The following is an 18,661-nucleotide window of genomic DNA, read 5'->3' on the forward strand; positions in this document are numbered from 1 at the left end:
GCTGCAGCCAGGAGTCAGTGCTGTGCCTCTGAGGTGGGAGAGCCAACTTCAGGACACTGGTCCACAAGAGGCCTCCCAGCTGCACATAATATCAAACAGCAAAAATCTCCGAGAGATCTCCATCTCAACGCCAGCACCCAGCTTCACTCAACGACCAGCAAGCTACAGTGCTAGACATCCTATGCCAAACAACTAGCAAGACAGGAACACAACCCCACCCATTAGCAGAGAGGCTGCCCAAAATCATAGTAAGTCTACAGACACCCCAAAACACACCACCAGACATGGACCTGCCCACCAGAAAGACAAGATCCAGCCTCATCCACCAGAACACAGGCACTAGTACCCTCCACCAGGAAGCCTACACAACCCACTGAACCAACCTTAGCCACTGGGGACAGACACAAAAAACAACAGGAACTACGAACCTTCAGCCTGCAAAAAAGGAGACCCCAAACACAGTAAGATAAGCAAAATGAAAAGACAGAAAAACACACAGCAGATGAAGGAGCAAGATAAAAACCCACCAGACCTAACAAATGAAGAGGAAATAGGAAGTCTACCTGAAAAAGAATTCAGAATAATGATAGTAAGGTTGATCCGAAATCTTGGAGATAGAATGGACAATAGAATGGACAAATTGCAAGAATCAGTTAACAAGGACCTAGAAGAACTAAAGATGAAACAAGCAACGATGAACAACACAATAAATGAAATGAAAAATACTCTAGATGGGATCAATAGCAGAATAACTGAGGCAGAAGAACGGATAAGTGACCTGGAAGATAAAATAGTGGAAATAACTACTGCAGAGCAGAAAAAAGAAAAAAGAATGAAAAGAACTGAGGACAGTCTCAGAGACCTCTGGGACAACATTAAACGCACCAACATTCGAATTATAGGGGTTCCAGAAGAAGAAGAGAAAAAGAAAGGGACTGAGAAAATATTTGAAGAGATTATAGTTGAAAACTTCCCTAATATGGGAAAAGAAATAGTTACTCAAGTCCAGGAAGCACAGAGAGTCCCATACAGGATAAATCCAAGGAGAAATACGCCAAGACACATATTAACAAACTGTCAAAAATTAAATACAAAGAAAACATATTAAAAGCAGCAAGGGAAAAACAACAAATAACACACAAGGGAATCCCCATAAGGTTAACAGCTGATCTTTCAGCAGAAACTCTGCAAGCCAGAAGGGAGTGGCAGGACATATTGAAAGTGTTGAAGGAGAAAAACCTGCAACCAAGATTACTTTACCCAGCAAGGATCTCATTCAGATTTGATGGAGAAATTAAAACCTTTACAGACAAGCAAAAGCTGAGAGAGTTCAGCACCACCAAACCAGCTCTACAACAACTGCTAAAGGAACTTCTCTAGGCAAGAAACACAAAAGAAGGAAAGGACCTACAATAATGAACCCAAAACAATTAAGAAAATGGGAATAGGAACACACATATCGATAATTACCTTAAATGTAAATGGACTAAATGCTCCCACCAAAAGACACAGATTGGCTGAATGGATACAAAAACAAGACCCATATATTTGCTGTCTACAAGAGACCCACTTCAGACCTAGAGACACATACAGACTGAAAGTAAGGGGATGGAAAAAGGTATTTCATGCAAATGGAAACCAAAAGAAAGCTGGAGTAGCAATTCTCGTATCAGACAAAATAGACTTTAAAACAAAGACTATTAGAAGAGACAAAGAAGGACACTACATAATGATCAAGGGATCGATCCAAGAGGAAGATATAACAATTGTAAATATTTATGCACCCAACTTAGGTGCACCTCAATACATAAGGCAAATACTGACAACCATAAAAGGGGAAATCGACAGTAACACATTCATAGTAGGGGACTTTAACACCCCACTTTCACCAATGGACAGATCATCCAAAATGAAAATAAATAAGGAAACACAAGCTTTAAATGATACATTAAACGAGATGGAGTTAATTGATATTTATAGGACATTCCATCCAAAAACAACAGAATACACATTTTTCTCAAGTGCTCATGGAACATTCTCCAGGATAGATCATATCTTGGGTCACAAATCAAGCCTTGGTAAATTTAAGAAAATTGAAATTGTATCAAGTATCTTTTCTGACCACAACGCCATGAGACTAGATATCAATTACAGGAAAAGATGTGTAAAAAATACAAACACATGGAGGCTAAACAATACACTACTTAATAATGAAGTGACCACTGAAGAAATCAAAGAGGAAATCAAAAAATACCTAGAAACAAACGACAATGGAGACACAACGACCCAAAACCTGTGGGATGCAGCAAAAGCAGTTCTAAGGGGGAAGTTTATAGCAATACAAGCCCACCTTAAGAAGCAGGAAACATCTCGAATAAACAACCTAACCTTGCACCTCAAGCAATTAGAGAAAGAAGAACAAAAAAACCCCAAAGCTAGCAGAAGGAAAGAAATCATAAACATCAGATCAGAAATAAATGAAAAAGAAATGAAGGAAACAATAGCAAAGATCAATAAAACTAAAAGCTGGTTCTTTGAGAAGATAAACAAAATAGATAAACCACTAGCCAGACTCATCAAGAAAAAAAGGGAGAAGACTCAAATCAATAGAATTAGAAATGAAAAAGGAGAGGTAACAACTGACACTGCAGAAATAAAAGAGATCATGAGAGATTACTACAAGCAACTCTATGCCAATAAAATGGACAATCTGGAAGAAATGGACAAATTCTTGGAAATGCACAACCTGCCAAGACTGTATCAGGAAGAAATAGAAAATATGAACAGACCAATCACAAGCACGGAAATTGAAACTGTGATTAAAAATCTTCCAACAAAGAAAAGCCCAGGACCAGATGGCTTCACAGGCGAATTCTATCAAACATTTAGAGAAGAGCTAACACCTATCCTTCTCAAACTCTTCCAAAATATAGCAGAGGGAGGAACACTCCCAAACTCCTTCTACGAGGCCACCATCACCTTGATACCAAAACCAGACAAGGATGTCACAAAGAAAGAAAACTACAGGCCAATATCACTGATGAACATAGATGCAAAAATCCTCAACAAAATACTAGCAAACAGAATCCAACAGCACATTAAAAGGATCATACACCATGATCAAGTGGGGTTTATTCCAGGAATGCAAGGATTCTTCAATATACGCAAATCTATCAATGTGATAAACCATATTAACAAACTGAAGGAGAAAAACCATATGATCATCTCAATAGATGCAGAGAAAGCTTTTGACAAAATTCAACACCCATTTATGATAAAAACCCTGCAGAAAGTAGGCATAGAGGGAACTTTCCTCAACATAATAAAGGCCATATATGACAAGCCCACAGCAAACATCATCCTCAATGGTGAAAAACTGAAAGCATTTCCACTAAGATCAGGAACAAGACAAGGTTGCCCACTCTCACCACTCTTATTCAACATAGTTTTGGAAGTTTTAGCCACAGCAATCAGAGAAGAAAAGGAAATAAAAGGAATCCAAATCGGAAAAGAAGAAGTAAAGCTGTCACTGTTTGCAGATGACATGATCCTATACATAGAGAACCCTAAAGATGCTACCAGAAAACTACTAGAGCTAATCAATGAATTTGGTAAAGTGGCAGGATACAAAATTAATGCACAGAAATCTCTGGCATTCCTATATACTAATGATGAAAAATCTGAAAGTGAAATCAAGAAAACACTCCCATTTACCATTGCAACAAAAAGAATAAAATATCTAGGAATAAACCTACCTAAGGAGACAAAAGATCTGTATGCAGAAAATTATAAGACACTGATGAAAGAAATTAAAGACGATACAAATAGATGGAGAGATATACCATGTTCTTGGATTGGAAGAATCAACATTGTGAAAATGACTCTACTACCGAAAGCAATCTATAGATTCAATGCAATCCCTATCAAACTACCACTGGCATTTTTCACAGAACTAGAACAAAAAATTTTGCAATTTGTATGGAAACACAAAAGACCCCGAATAGCCAAAGCAATTTTGAGAACGAAAGAAGGAACTGGAGGAATCAGGCTCCCAGACTTCAGACTATACTACAAAGCTACAGTTATCAAGACGGTATGGTACTGGCACAAAAACAGAAAGATAGATCAATGGAACAGGATAGAAAGCCCAGAGATAAACCCACGCACATATGGTCACCTTATCTTTGACAAAGGAGGCAGAAATGTACAGTGGAGAAAGGACAGCCTATTCAATAAGTGGTGCTGGGAAAACTGGACAGCTACATGTAAAGGTATGAAATTAGATCACTCCCTAACACCATACACAAAAATAAGCTCAAAATGGATTAAAGACCTAAATGTAAGGCCAGAAACTATCAAACTCTTAGAGGAAAACATAGGCAGAATGTGAATTGGTACAGCCACTATGGAGAACAGTATGGAGGTTCCTTAAGAAACTACAAATAGAACTACCATATGACCCAGCAATCCCACTACTGGGCATATACCCTGAGAAAACCATAATTCAAAAAGAGTCATGTACCACAATGTTCATGGCAGCTGTATTTACAATAGCCAGGACATGGAAGCAACCTAAATGTTCATCGACAGATGAATGGATAAAGAAGATGTGGCACATGTATACAATGGAATATTACTCAGCCATAAAAAGAGACGAAATTGAGCTATTTGTAATGAGGTGGATAGACCTAGAGTCTGTCATACAGAGTGAAGTAAGTCAGAAAGAGAGAGACAAATACCGTATGCTAACACATATATATGGAATTAAAAAAAAAATGTCATGAAAATCCTAGGGGTGAAACAGGAATAAAGACACAGACTTACTAGAGAATGGACTTGAGGTTATGGGGAGGGGGAAGGGTAAACGGTGACAAAGTGATAAAGAGGCATGGACATATATACACTACCAAACGTAAGGTAAATAGGTAGTGGGAAGCAGCCGCATAGCACAGGGAGATCAACTCGGTGCTTTGTGACCGCCTGGAGGGGTGGGATAGGGAGGGTGGGAGGGAGGGAGACGCAAGCGGGAAGAGATATGGGAATATATGTATGTATATAACTGATTCATTTTGTTGTGAAGCTGAAGCTAACATACCATTGAAAAGCAATTATACTCCAATAAAGATGTTTAAAAAAATAAATAAATAAATAAATTAAAAGTATTCTTTGACAAAAACTTTCTAGGATACACACACACACACACACACACACACATTTCAAATGCTTGTGACAAACACTAAATTTTACCTAGTCTAGTCATATGTGCAGAAACTTACCAAATTTGATTATAAGAAATACTAAACGAAATATTTAGAAGAGTGATAAAAGAGACGTTGGGGAATATCACAAAAAGTACATTTTTTGTTGAGACTCCACTACTTGGGTCAAAGGGTAAATCAAATATTCTTAGCCTCCCCTCATCTAAAAGGAATGAAAACCCTTCTTGAGATCAAAACCTAGTGCATTAATGATTCTATGAAATACACTGGCCAAGAGCTAAGTAAACCATCAAGTAAGGAAAAGAATCAGAGTGTATTTCCAAGTTCAGCAAAACAATGGGGGTAAATCTTTAATATGAGGCAGGATTTATCAATTTTATTCCTCAGCTCTATGATATGTCATATTTCTAACTGGAGTTATAATTTCAAATAATAAAAAAAGAATAGTGAATAAAATGAAAAGTAGAACAGTAAAAACAACTTTTTAAAAGAGTGTGTGTAACATTGGCAGCACCTAAGGCAATTATGCAGTTGAGCAAAAATCTCAGTCTTAAGGAACAATGAAGGTATTCCAAGATCAATAATAGGGATGCAATAAATAAATGATCAAACTGCATACTTTGGGCTGAATTTTAGTTTTCTTTGATTTACTAAATGACATTTAAAGTGTCATGTAAGAATATCGTTTATATTTTTAATACTGCAGGTAGAATTTTGTGTTACTTTTCATGACTTATCAGTGGTTTACTGTTTAATATGCATTTATTAACCTTAAAAAATGGAAGCCAATGAGAAGGTGAGTTTCACATAAAAGAAAGCCCAATTACAGCCAACTTTAGGGCAAGTCATCAGATCTCTTGTGAAAGCCAGTGTCATCAGTGCAACAGAGTGCAGCCTGATATTTAATAAACTCCGTGGGGAAATAAGGATTTACATTATTAGAAAGGGTACTTACTATAACATATTAAAGTGTTTTCTATTTCTCTCCTTAATAGAGAAGTGACAATTAAAACACAACAAAAAATAAAAGTATAGAAAAATGTTAGATTGTTTCCATTTTAAGGTAGGAAAAAATCTAAAGAATTTGCTGCATAAATAATATGGTAGGACAGCGTGCTATGAATCTAAATTTATGCTTCGAAATTATAATGAATACTAATTAATAGTGAAAAGGTTTTGGAGCAATGATGGAATATACTGATCTATAATGGATTCGAAGTTTGGATATCTTAGACAGTAAAAGCTTAGGAAAAGGGTACACGTTTACATCTAAACAGAATGAGATGTCACTGTCTAAATTAATAATGCAAACTTGAAAAATAGCCCCAGGTTCAAAAGACCAATTATAAAATTCTTTTGTAAACAAATCTATATTCACATTTTTCATGAATAATTATAACTACTAAAATTTCTCCACTGATGTTCAATTTATAAAATGAAAAATATATTTTCAAATGAAATTTAGATAATACTTCAGTTTCTAATGATGGTAATTTACCTGCAAATAAGTGTTAATAATGACAACAACAGGAATATTCTACAGGAATAATGTTTATCTATTTATATTAAGCAGACAAAAATCTAAATATGAAAAAAGTATTTAAATATTTTAAGCAATAAAACATTATGGAAAGATACTGATAAGATAAATATGACCGTATTTTCTCAGGAAATATGTGATCATCTTATACATACTTTTATTCTACAGAAATCATACCTACTCCAATTTCTTTATCTTGTGAAAGAAGATACTTTGTTGTTGTAAGGTAGATATGGTAAGCATTTTGTTCTTCCCATGCTATGCAACCAAAACAATCTTTATGAACTTAACTACCTGCTCATTTAAAAATCTTATTCTCCTCAACAAGAAAACGAAGGTATCCATTGAAAATTCTACATTTCATTCACAGTCACTAACTTTAGGAGCGTTCATATATTTGGAAGTTTTTCATACTCCTGGTCAAGTTAACTTGTCTTTTGTTCATTGGTAAAAGCAAACCCAACCTTGTATATACGCAGAATGATAAAACTGTCCCGTGAACAGAAAGTGTTCAAACTATTTACTTTCAATAATATTCAAATTATTAAAAAGGCTTAAATAAAGATAAAATCACCCTTTTATCAAGGACTTTAAGCATTTCAACAGGAAATTTGATAGCAATCACTAGATGTAAACATCCTGAGTATTAATTCATAGGAGAGTGACAACAGTCTTAGAAAACACCAGCTCCTTTTCACGACAGTGCCTCACAGAGGTCTGATACGGACGGGATCCAGCTGGATGCAACGCACTGCTCAAACGGAGGTGATGCTACTTCAAGGTGATAACTTGGATAGGGGACAAGTAACACGACCTCGACCTTCGCGAAAGTATAATACAATTTCAAGCCCAGAAAACCTGAAATACTTAGAAATATGTTCATGCATACAGAGACTTGAGTGTACCAAAACACAGTACTGATCAGCCAAACAAAATTCACATCCCAATCTTTGTAGCAGTACTATTAATAGCCTTAAGTCATACTTCTATGAATTTCTTCCAAAAACATCATGGACACACACAGAGATTTAGGTAAAAGTATTTTTGGAGTAAAAACCTGAAAATGGCAGAAATGTCTAAAAATTTAATAAAGTTATTATTGTTTAACAATCTAACTAGAGGCCATGCAAGTATTAAAATTACATTGAAGAAAAGAGTGGTTTTCAAACTAGGCCTTTTGAAACTCTAAGGTATTTCAGTCATTATCTAACAATTGATTTGGGTTTTTTTTTTTTAACAACTTCAAAAACTGTAAAAAAAAAAAAAATCCATCATGGCATGTATTATAATTTTCAGACACTAAAGACCTTCAAGGCACTGAAACTCTTGCATTACCTCACTGAACAGTATCTTGAGGTTTGTCAGGTCAAGTAAAGCCTACAATCATCTGAAGTCCTAACCTGAGATGAGAGTGAAAACAAGGGCTGATGTGCACAGCCAAGCTCTGGATAAGTGATCTAGTGTGTTCCTCACCGCACGTCAGCAGTGTTCCTGAAGTTCGTACCCAAATCATCTGTCTTTTGTAAATGAGGAAGAGGCTGAACGGCTGCAGTGAGCCTCAAGAGCCTAGCTCCTGACGACCCGCCCCTGCTGAGCGCTCCCTGCAAAGTCATAAACTGGACACCAAGGCTAATCCAACAGCAACTGTTAGCAAGAACTCCCCCCATTTGAAAACTTTTTGCTTGTCAAACAGTCTTATATGATATTCATTAGTGTTATAATAAGTGACTTACAGACTGTAACTCTGAAATCTGTAACTGGTAGACACCACTTTTACCTATTTTATACATGGGGTCTGTACAAGATCTTGTTTGAAGTAACAGTTCTACGACTTAAAAATTATAGTTCGAGAACCACAGTTACACAGGATTAATGACATAAGATGGTTATACAATTTGTTAAGTGTGAAAAATAAAATTTATAATGAAAGAAACCACCAAAAAAAACAATGCTTCAAAACAGGCATAAAGTACAGACTGAAAGAATATAATCCTAACAGCTAAGAGAGATAATTAAGGGAAATTTTTATAAATTTGTAATTGTTTTCCTGTGTTTTGCAGGGAAGGCAACTACAGTATGACCTCTAATAAGGAAAAAGAGCATTCAATAATGTTTGTTGTTTAAAGAATTCGTACTCTCAGCTCCTCGGAATTTCTATGTCTACCTCTAATTGGATCACCATTTTATTAAATCTCAAAGAAACACCAATCTAGTGTTAGGCAAAGACAGAACTGAGAAAATGTGGAACGAATGAATAATTGATGAATGAAATATACCCGTAATATGTCTGTACTATTAGATGACCTTCAACATAAAACTTAATGCAATAATGAGGATAATAATAGAGATTATGGCAATATATTTACTGAACGCACAGGCTATATCCACAGGAATACAAAAATCTATTATTCAATGAAGGCTTCAGGTTTAAGGTATATACTCTGATATGTAACAAAGGCAGGCTGCACTGAAGAACTACCCTCAACGTTTCCACATCTTCATGCACAACAGGGTCCATGGGACCTTCAGCCCCACAGTTGGGCTGATCAAGGCCCTAAGAAGATGTCCCTCAGCTGCCTGCGCATCGCATGGTGTCTCAGAGACCACAGTGAGCTCTGAAGTTATGCTCACAGGCCCCCCACACAGCGTGATCGAGCTGCAACCTACAGCCGCCTTTCATTTTCCACCAGGCCCGGGATATGCGGACCTTGTCACAGAGTAAAACAGGCTCATTCGCCACTCCTGCTTCTCTGACCCTGTGCTTTGCGGCCTCTGTGAAGTCACTCTGCAACCTGGCAGATGTCACTTAGCCGCTGTGGCCTCCACGAGTGGACGGAGCACTCATGACCTCCAACATGCTCTCAGCACAGAAATGCCACGCTGTACCATCACCTCTCTGCATCCTCGCAGAACGCACACGTGATTGAAAGCTGCCCATCTTTTAAGCCATGGCTGACAGGCCTTCTCCTCTAGCAGGACTGATCTGGTTCCTTCTCTTTGCACTCCCCTGGCGTTTTTAAATACCACTGACATCTGTACTAGAAATATTTACTAACATTACCATTACAAGCCACCCATTATGCTACAATATCCTTAAAGGCAGGAAGCATTTCTTACATTATCTTCATTGTCTAAATGAGTGACTCACTCGTAGTAGATGAGATGCCATATGCATTGAGTGACTGATTAATTGGATGGTCCCTTACAATCACTTGAAAGTCAGGTGCATCAATGGATTATAAAACCTAAATGTGGGACTTCCCTGGTGGAGCAGTGGTTAAGAATCCGCCTGCCAATGCGGGGGACACGGGTTCGAGCCCTGGTCCTGGAAGATCCCACATGCCTCGGAGCAACTAAGCCCATGCTCCACAACTACTGAGCCCACGTGCTGCAACTACTGAAACCCGCAGGCCTAGAGACCCTGCTCTGCAACAAGAGAAGCTACCGCAATGAGAAGCACGCGCACCACAACGAAGAGCAGCCCCCGTTCTCCACAACTAGAGAAAGCCGCCGCACAGCAATGAAGACCCAACGCAGCCAAAAAAAAATAAAACCTAAACGTTAAGATTGTAAAAAATGGAAAAATATTTTACATCTTTTAAAACAGTCACCAAAGTTAGGTGGTGTAATAAACTCCCACTCCTAATATATGAATCATGCTTTAAATCATGCTACTTCACGTTACTCAAAAACACAATTCGTTTATGGTGAGTTTAACAGGATTTTCACCCACCATGAGGACCCACTTGATTCCACTTGCTTCATAATGGATCGTTACCTGTAGTCACACCAGGGGCACCTGTAGGGCTTCTCTCCTGTGTGTACCCGCTTATGCCGCGTCAGATGAGATTGGGTCGTGGAGGCAAAGTTACACTCATCACATTTAAAAGGTTTTTCTCCTGAAATATATCAAGAGGAGTTGTAGATGAATAATTACAAATATTGGAAATGAAGGGCTTAATCTGTTATTAACAATTAAAAAGACACTCATTTCCATGAAATTTTAAGACTACACATACTTGGGATGTTTGAATATTTATTCACAGAGTGAGAAAGTTAGAAGACACCATTGATTTTTATTTCTCTATGAGAACAGAAGCAAGATATACATTTTGCAGTTCACATGTAACTTATACACACAGGATTCTAAATTATCTAATCTAAATAGAAACACACAGTGAAGCACTCATCCAGATAAAAACATAAATATCAGCTTTGGTTTAGCACTGTATTTTGAGTCATTTAACAAACTGTTAGATTAGGGCCATTATAAAAATCTCAGTGAGGTTAAAACCATGAAAAAGTATGTAACAAAGATATACTTTGAATACACAGTGTAAAACTTACTAAAATCTTAAAGTTAAATATGAAGGAAAAAAATAAAACCAAGCGATAAATTGACACCAATTTAAAAAGTGTTAGAAGTAAAGAGAAATTGTAATTCACTAAGTTGAGTAAAAGGTAAAGAGGCCTCAAAGAAACATTTGAAATAATATTTAACAGCCCTGTAAATTCCATCTCCCCTGTGTAGATACACCTGATCTCTCTGCACATACAGCTCACCCCTGTGCTGGTTCAAGGACCTACCCAGGACTCACGGCCCTCTGATCAATACCTTTCTCTCCTTCACACACAAACTCAAAGAAATCAGGTCTGACTGGTTTTTAATTCCACTAGCTGTACTGGCTGGTGAGCACCTGAGATGGGGTGATTTAATTTTAATTGATGTAAATTTAAAAACTGATACTGAATTCACCTGTTGAAAAAATGTTTAAGTCTAGAACAGCTTGGGAAAGAGAATCTACTTTTTGACATGTAAATTTTATCAAACCTAAATACAGATCATGAATTACAGATAAAATATTTGGCCTCTGTATTGAGATGTGCTGGAAGTGCAAACTACACACCAAATTTTAAAGTCCTGGGGGCGGCGGGGGGAGAATAAAATATTGGTAATAATGTTATATTGACTTCATGTTGAAATGATAATAATTTGTATGTATTTGTTTGAATTATCTATTTATAAAAAATAACTTCACCTATTACTTTTTCCTTTTTTTAATGTGGTTACCAGGCAACTTAAAATGATATGTGTATAGCTCACATTACATGTGAACTAGAGAAAACCTCACCACCTCTTCCTCAAAACACAGTTGTGATATACAGAAATACTCTTGTCAAGAGACATTTTTCCTGAGAAATTTTACACATAGGACGGATTAATTTTACATATGTAACTCCACTTGTTACTTATTTCCCATGTTTTTGTAATAGTTTTATGAGTACACTAACATATAGAAAATGAGGGATGAAATATCTTGGTTTAAAATTACATCTATTCAGCTAGCAACAAAACTATGTCTGCCCTGAAAATCAGAACGTTTAGAAATTTGTCCTACATTCTCTAAGCCTGTTTATATGGCCTTGCCCATTAACTGCAGTAATATTTACTGAATGCATACACATCTCATCTGATGGCATTTTATCTGTCATTGCAGCCCAGGGCAGCAGTTAGAAGAAACCAAAAGGACTTCAATCCCAGTCCAGGTTTTGCCACATTTCACTCCCTACCTGGTAAACCCCTGAACAAGATCAGGAGGATAATACACCGAACATGGAGATAATTGTGAGGATTAAAGCAGACAAGGCATAGGTAAGATACTTAGGAGCGTGCCCAATAACCAGCGCTTCATCATTATGGGGACAGGACTGCCTAAACACTGGAAACTGCAAACTACTCTCACAAAGATAAAAGAAGCAGCACACAAATGGCTCTCATCAAGAGCTCATAACCAATAACAAAGTAAAAACCTATAATATACATAAAATAATTAATGGCTTCGCAAAGTTAGTGAACTTGACATAGAGGTATCATTTAACAGATCCTACCAGGGAATATTTGACTTATTCTTGTAAAAAGAAGACCGTATACACAGCAGAGTAAAAATCTTGGAGTTGAGAGGGGGTTTTGTCTCTTTTAGCCATTTCCCATATACTACACCCCAATCAAGTGGTCACCCAGAGTCAGCCTAAATAACTCTTTGTTCTCAGTTTCTAAACTGCTGGTTTATAGACAGCTCAATTGTACTGAACTGACTTATACAAAAAAATAACTTTCACGATGATGGCAGGTTTTGCTTTTATTTGAGGGATAAGACATGATCTTCGAATTGCATGGAGTTAAAATAAAATCGCGCAATCTCTTCACATTTGACAGTTAAAATAAAATCACGCAATCTCTTCACATTTGACGCGGGAATATTCTGTCATAGAAACATATAAACCTTCATACACAAGCATATCTGGAAACTTCCTCATTCATTATAAAGACTAAATTGCTCATTAAATTCAATTAAGAGTATCTTAACTGTACACCAATGTCAAAGAATAGTTCACATGGAAAACAGAAACACAAAGGGAAGCACTCACCTGGATGAAAACACTCATTATTAATTACTTCAGTGACTTGACATCACCTGTCTAGACCTGACACAGGAGACAGAATGGAGCTCTCACCACGATCAAAGTAACAAACATAAGCACCACCACAGAGGTATCCCTGTGCCCTGTCTTTCTTCTGCTCGTTCCATCCCCAAGCAAATGTTCATTGCTTTCTTTCGCTATGTATTAGCTAGTACCTTCTAGAAATGTACACACATGGAAGCATGCAGTAGGTACTTCTCTTCTGTCTGGCCTCTCTCTCTCAACTTTATTTTGTGCTTCACTCCCGTTGCTCCAGGTGTAAATACGTGATTTATTTTTGCTGCTGAGCTGTAGAGTAGTATTCATTACGTGAATGTCACGTGTATCCATTGATACGGTAGGTACATACGTCACTTTGTGAGAAACTGCCAAACTGTTTTCCGAAGTGGTTTGACCATTTTATACTCCTACTAGCTGTGCTCCAGAGTTCCCACTGCTGCAAATCATCACCAACAGGCAGTGTGCTTAGTGCTTTACACCTGAATTTCTCTAATGATGATTTGAGGACACTTTCATGTGCTTACGTGCCATGCATTTATATTCTTTGGTGAAGTACCTGTTCAAATATTTTGACCCTTTTTTAGTTGGTTGGTTTCTTAAAACTGTGTTCTGAGAGCACTTTATATATTACAGATACAAATCCTTTATAAGAGTTATGATATATACATATTCTTTCCAGTCTGTGGTTTGTCTTTTCATTCCCTTCACAGTGTCTTTTGAAGAAAAGTTAATAATTTACAAAGTTTTCAAGTTCTCCATTTATAATTTTTCAAGTTATGATTCTTTTCATTTATGAATCAGGCTTTTGATGTGCTGGTATCTAAGAAATCTTTGATAATCCATGATCACAAAGATTTTTCCCCTAAATTTTCTTTTAGAATTTATATAGTTTTAAGTTTTATATTTAGATTGAGTTCATTTTTGTATATGACATGATATATGGATCAAAGTTTATTTTGATTGCATATGGATAGCCAATTGTTCCAGCATTATGTATTGAAAAGATTAAACTGCCTTTGCTCTTCTGTCAAAGCTCAGTTGATCATGTAGGTGTGGGTTGTTTTGTAATCTCTATTCCATTCCATTGAGGTATTTGTTCACCTTGATGAAAACACCAGAATGACTTGATTATTAAAGCTTTCTAATAAGTCATGAAGTCAGGTTGTGTAAGTCAAGTTCGTTCATCTTTCTCAAAGTTGTTTGATATTTCACTGTTGCATTTCCATATGAATTTTAAAATCAGCTTGTCAATTTCTTTAAAAAAAAAAGCTTGAGGGATCTGAAATGATCAATGTGAGAGGAAATAAAATCTTAACAACATTGAGTCTTCCAATCCATGAAAATGGGATATCGCTCTATTTAGGTCTTCTTTAATTTCTCTTGGCAATACTTTAAAGTTTCCAATGAAGAGGTTTTGCACATCCTCTGTTAAATCTATCTCTAAAGGTTGTTCCTTGGTCAAAAACAATGGACAGATATATGCATGAGTCTATTCTGCTCCCTTGATCTATCTGGAAATCTTTATGCCAATACAATACTGACATGACTATTGAAACTATATACTAAGACTTCAAATTAGGTAGCTTGAATCTTCCACTTTTAATATCATGAATCTAAGGGGTCAAATAATTTAAATATTTTTTTCGTTAAGCAAATTCACAAATATATTCTGACATCTCCTTATTCCATTCAAACGAAGTGTTTGAAAGTACGCTGGCATCAGACTCACTGCTAACCTGGTTTATTCTTTTAGCCTTGGTAGACATCGTTAATCTATCCATTTTTCATGGATCTGGCAGGAATCTAGAGGGGTAACATTATGGAGTCATTGTCTGAGTCAGTGGTATAAATAAAAGGTCATCCAAGCTCCTCAACGTTAAGTTTCTTGGTGAGAAGGTTTAACATAAACACTTAAAAAATATGGTAAATGTATCAATCTTATTTCATTTAAACTTTTATGGCATTTTTATGTGACACAATTTAAACTTAAAAAAAACACTTTTAAAGAATAATGTCATTTAGATTCTCTATAACGCTAATAATTTGAAGTTCATGTCAAGCTGACATTGTATTGCAATAAACTATCAATTGTCATTTCATGCTTAACTTGACAACACAACAGATTAAACTATGTAGTCTTAAGAAATTGTGAAAAATCTATAGGCTGACAGAGAAAAAATATAATGCTACCAAAGTATGCTACATACTAAGCGACAACCACCAAGGAAAGGAAGGCTCAAGCATGTCTGAGCCCTTGACGGAAAAGAACTCTGTGTCAACTTACACAGACTACAGTTTATTCAATCTGTGCATAATAGTTACTTTGTAACTCAATTCTGTTACATGTTCAATACTATTGTTTGAATATGTTCACCGGTATCTCTTTTTTATCCAGAAACGATCATTTCTTCGGGAAATTTCAGGTAATTTCTTCAGGAAAATACACTTCAGAAATACAGAAGTAGCTCGTTTGTTAGTCTCAATATATAGCAAAATAAATCGATAAATAAATAACTTCTAGATTGTTAAATGTGAAAGAAAATCTTAAAAATGCTAAACAAGAATTTCAGTTTCCTAATATTTGTTAACTGCAGGTGCTACGTGAGGAGGTGTACACACTTACTAAGGAAAAATTTTTGATGGAGTGATCAAACTGATTTGGTGCATTGGGAACAGTCCTTCTGAATTCTTTGTCATTCTAAAGCCAGAAGGATGAATAAACCTATGAGTGAGACAGTAACTACCCTTGAATAATGCTATCTGTAAGTCAACAGGGCTGCCTGCATACATCCTGCTGGTGAAATTTCCTTTCTGCCTGTTTCCCTCACATAAGGGTATACAGTAGTTTAAATTGTGTTCTTCATACTTTCCTTTTCAAGCGATAATCTTGGCGAAAATAACCACTGAGGAATATTCTGCACCTGAGGTCCCCGTGACAGAAGAGTAAAAGGAAGCCGGAGGAGGGACACCAGCACCGGCATGGATTATGGACAGAGAGAGGTGCCCTTTGTGTGTCAACAATCTGTCAGACGGGCTACCCCTTCTCCTGGAAGCTCGCACCGCATTCCTTTGGGCGGGCTGGTGGTCATTAAGCTGGCCAAGGCTCTTCAACTACATGTGAGGATTTGCTCCTGTGCCCTTGAATCAAGGGTCTCTGACAGGTGACCCTTTTACCAGATAAAAGTAAATCTTGAAGTGGAAGATGTTTTGTGTCAGCCCCCTAGACAGTCTGTATTGCAGTGGGGAATTATTTACGCCATTTGGAACACTTCTGATACCTATCCCTTTCCTAGCTGATTGTAGTTTGGGTGGGCACTCTGTGTTAGAAAGGTAAACCATGTCAAAGAGGAATCAGAAAAACACAGATTTCAAATGAGCCAAACAAATCTGGCCTTGAAAAAAAAAAAGTTATGTGTTGCTTAAATATTATAAATCCAGCATCAAAGCTAAGGGCCTAGACTGAGTTGTGCTAAGCTGTTTGGCTTAGTACTGTTTGGCTAAGCTGTTTGAACTGACTTTGGTATTAAAGAATCATGTTTGATTTGTGCCACAGAGGCAGATAAATGCCAAAGAGACAGATGCCTCTGTCTGTGAGACATTGTCCTATATGGTATAAAGTTAATAGCAAAGTAATAAGGAGCCTCTGGACCTGACATAAAATATAAAGTTGTGCCTGCTCGATGCAGGTTCATGATCGATCACCTGTAAACGCCTGTGATCACAGCATTACCGGCCCCTCGGCAGCGGGAAGAGGGAGCACGGCCACGCTGCCAACGGCGGCACCGGGGAGTCTGCTGACGCCCAGGGCCACGCCAGGGCGACACCATCTGCATGGCAATAGTTCGGGCATCAATAAACTGAAACATGAAGAATCAGAAAACCCCACATGAACACACTTTACCACACATATTCCCAACTTGTCCAACATAGTAGCCAAGGATGACCGCCATCCACTGGGCTCTTCTGCCATCTCTTACACCTAAACTGTAAATCACTGGATTAAAAAAAAAAAAAAATGTGATCACAGGTTGCTACTACAAACTTAAAATAGAGTTTTATGTTTACCAAGTTTGAGTTTTCAACATTATATTAACATTGGCTATTTCTTGACTCAATAATAATCCTTACCACATATAGAAATTTGAATCATATAAACTTAAGAATCCAAAAGGAATGGCTAGCATTAATTCTCACTGATCTTATAAATACCATAATGGGCATTAAAGCTCCTTGTAGCTAAGCGCTAAATATAGCATATCAAGAACCAAACTGTACCATAAACAACATATTTCATGTACTCTACGTTTATGCCATTTTGAGTATAACTGCCAAACTCAACTATTCTCATGGAACGCAAGTAAAAGTCTAACAATGAGTTACAAATTCTGTTACCATATGATTTATCATCTAAACTAGAACACTTTTTAGGGTAAAAAGTTGGTTCTATTAATAGTTACAAGGAACATCACCAAAAATCAGCACTGTCCCAGACATATGTAATTCAGAAGTTAAAGTAATTACTTATAAGACCTATTACAGCATATCAATAGGTAATCAACTTTAATAGATGGTTAAAACTTTTCATCCTTATGTGTTCCTAACCAAGGCATCTAGTTTATTTTGTTGAATCACCAAGAATGCCCATCATGAAAAAAAAAAAAGGATTCTCTTCAATGTCCTAATCTGCTTAACTCGCCTCTTCATTGCTTTCCATTCTTTTTTGTTTTTAAAGATTTTTTTTTTTGATGTGGACCATTTTTAAAGTCTTTATTGAATCTGTTACAATATTGCTTCTGTTTTATGTTTTGGTTTTTCGGCTGTGAGGCATGTGGGATCCTAGCTCCCAGGCCAGGGATCGAACCCGCACCCCCTGCATTGGAAGGCGAAGTCTTAACCACTGGACTGCCAGGGAAGTCCCGACTGCCTTCCATTCTTAATCGCAAAAATACCTGAAGCTGCAGTGAGCTACAAACACATCTACTTGGTTCCAACCTGCAGAGGGATTGCTGGCTAGAGAGTCAGGTGGTTCCGGAGGCTGAGACAAAGATGGGAAGGCAGGGCTGCCGGTAAGCAGGTGAGAAGCAGCTAAAAGGTGGCGTGAGCAGGAAAGGAGACGGGGAGGGACGGACTGAGAGGAAGGCAGTCCCCCCAGCTTCACCACAGCTCATGGGCCACTCCCAAGGCAGGGCTCTGCCGCAGAGAAGCAGCTGGTATGTCTGTACACAGAAGGCCAGACCCTGTTCTCCCCCTGCTTGACACGACTCTACAGGACACCTGATCCGTAAGACACGCAGCAGGCTTACTTTATAAATACGTAAAAGCAGACGCATTAAAATCTTGTATTATTCAAGCACAATTTTCAGTAGACCCTCAAGTGCACAGAGTTTACAAAAATCGAAAAGACAGGCAATCCAGGGCC

The 18,661-nt window shown here is 37.3% G+C and overlaps 1 protein-coding gene across 2 annotated transcripts in view; it reads right to left on the reverse strand.

The window, feature by feature from the left end:
• ZNF407 (zinc finger protein 407) overlaps positions 1–18,661 on the reverse strand; it is a 425,669-nt gene that overhangs the window by 162,920 nt on the left and 244,088 nt on the right. For both annotated transcript variants that reach the window (XM_060122030.1, XM_060122031.1), the window contains exon 7: positions 10,538–10,658. In XM_060122030.1, coding sequence (XP_059978013.1) covers positions 10,538–10,658 — 121 coding nt within the window. The remainder of the gene's footprint in view (positions 1–10,537; positions 10,659–18,661) is intronic.

The sequence above is a fragment of the Lagenorhynchus albirostris genome, chromosome 14, assembly GCF_949774975.1.
Source record: "Lagenorhynchus albirostris chromosome 14, mLagAlb1.1, whole genome shotgun sequence".
Taxonomy (NCBI): domain Eukaryota; kingdom Metazoa; phylum Chordata; class Mammalia; order Artiodactyla; family Delphinidae; genus Lagenorhynchus; species Lagenorhynchus albirostris.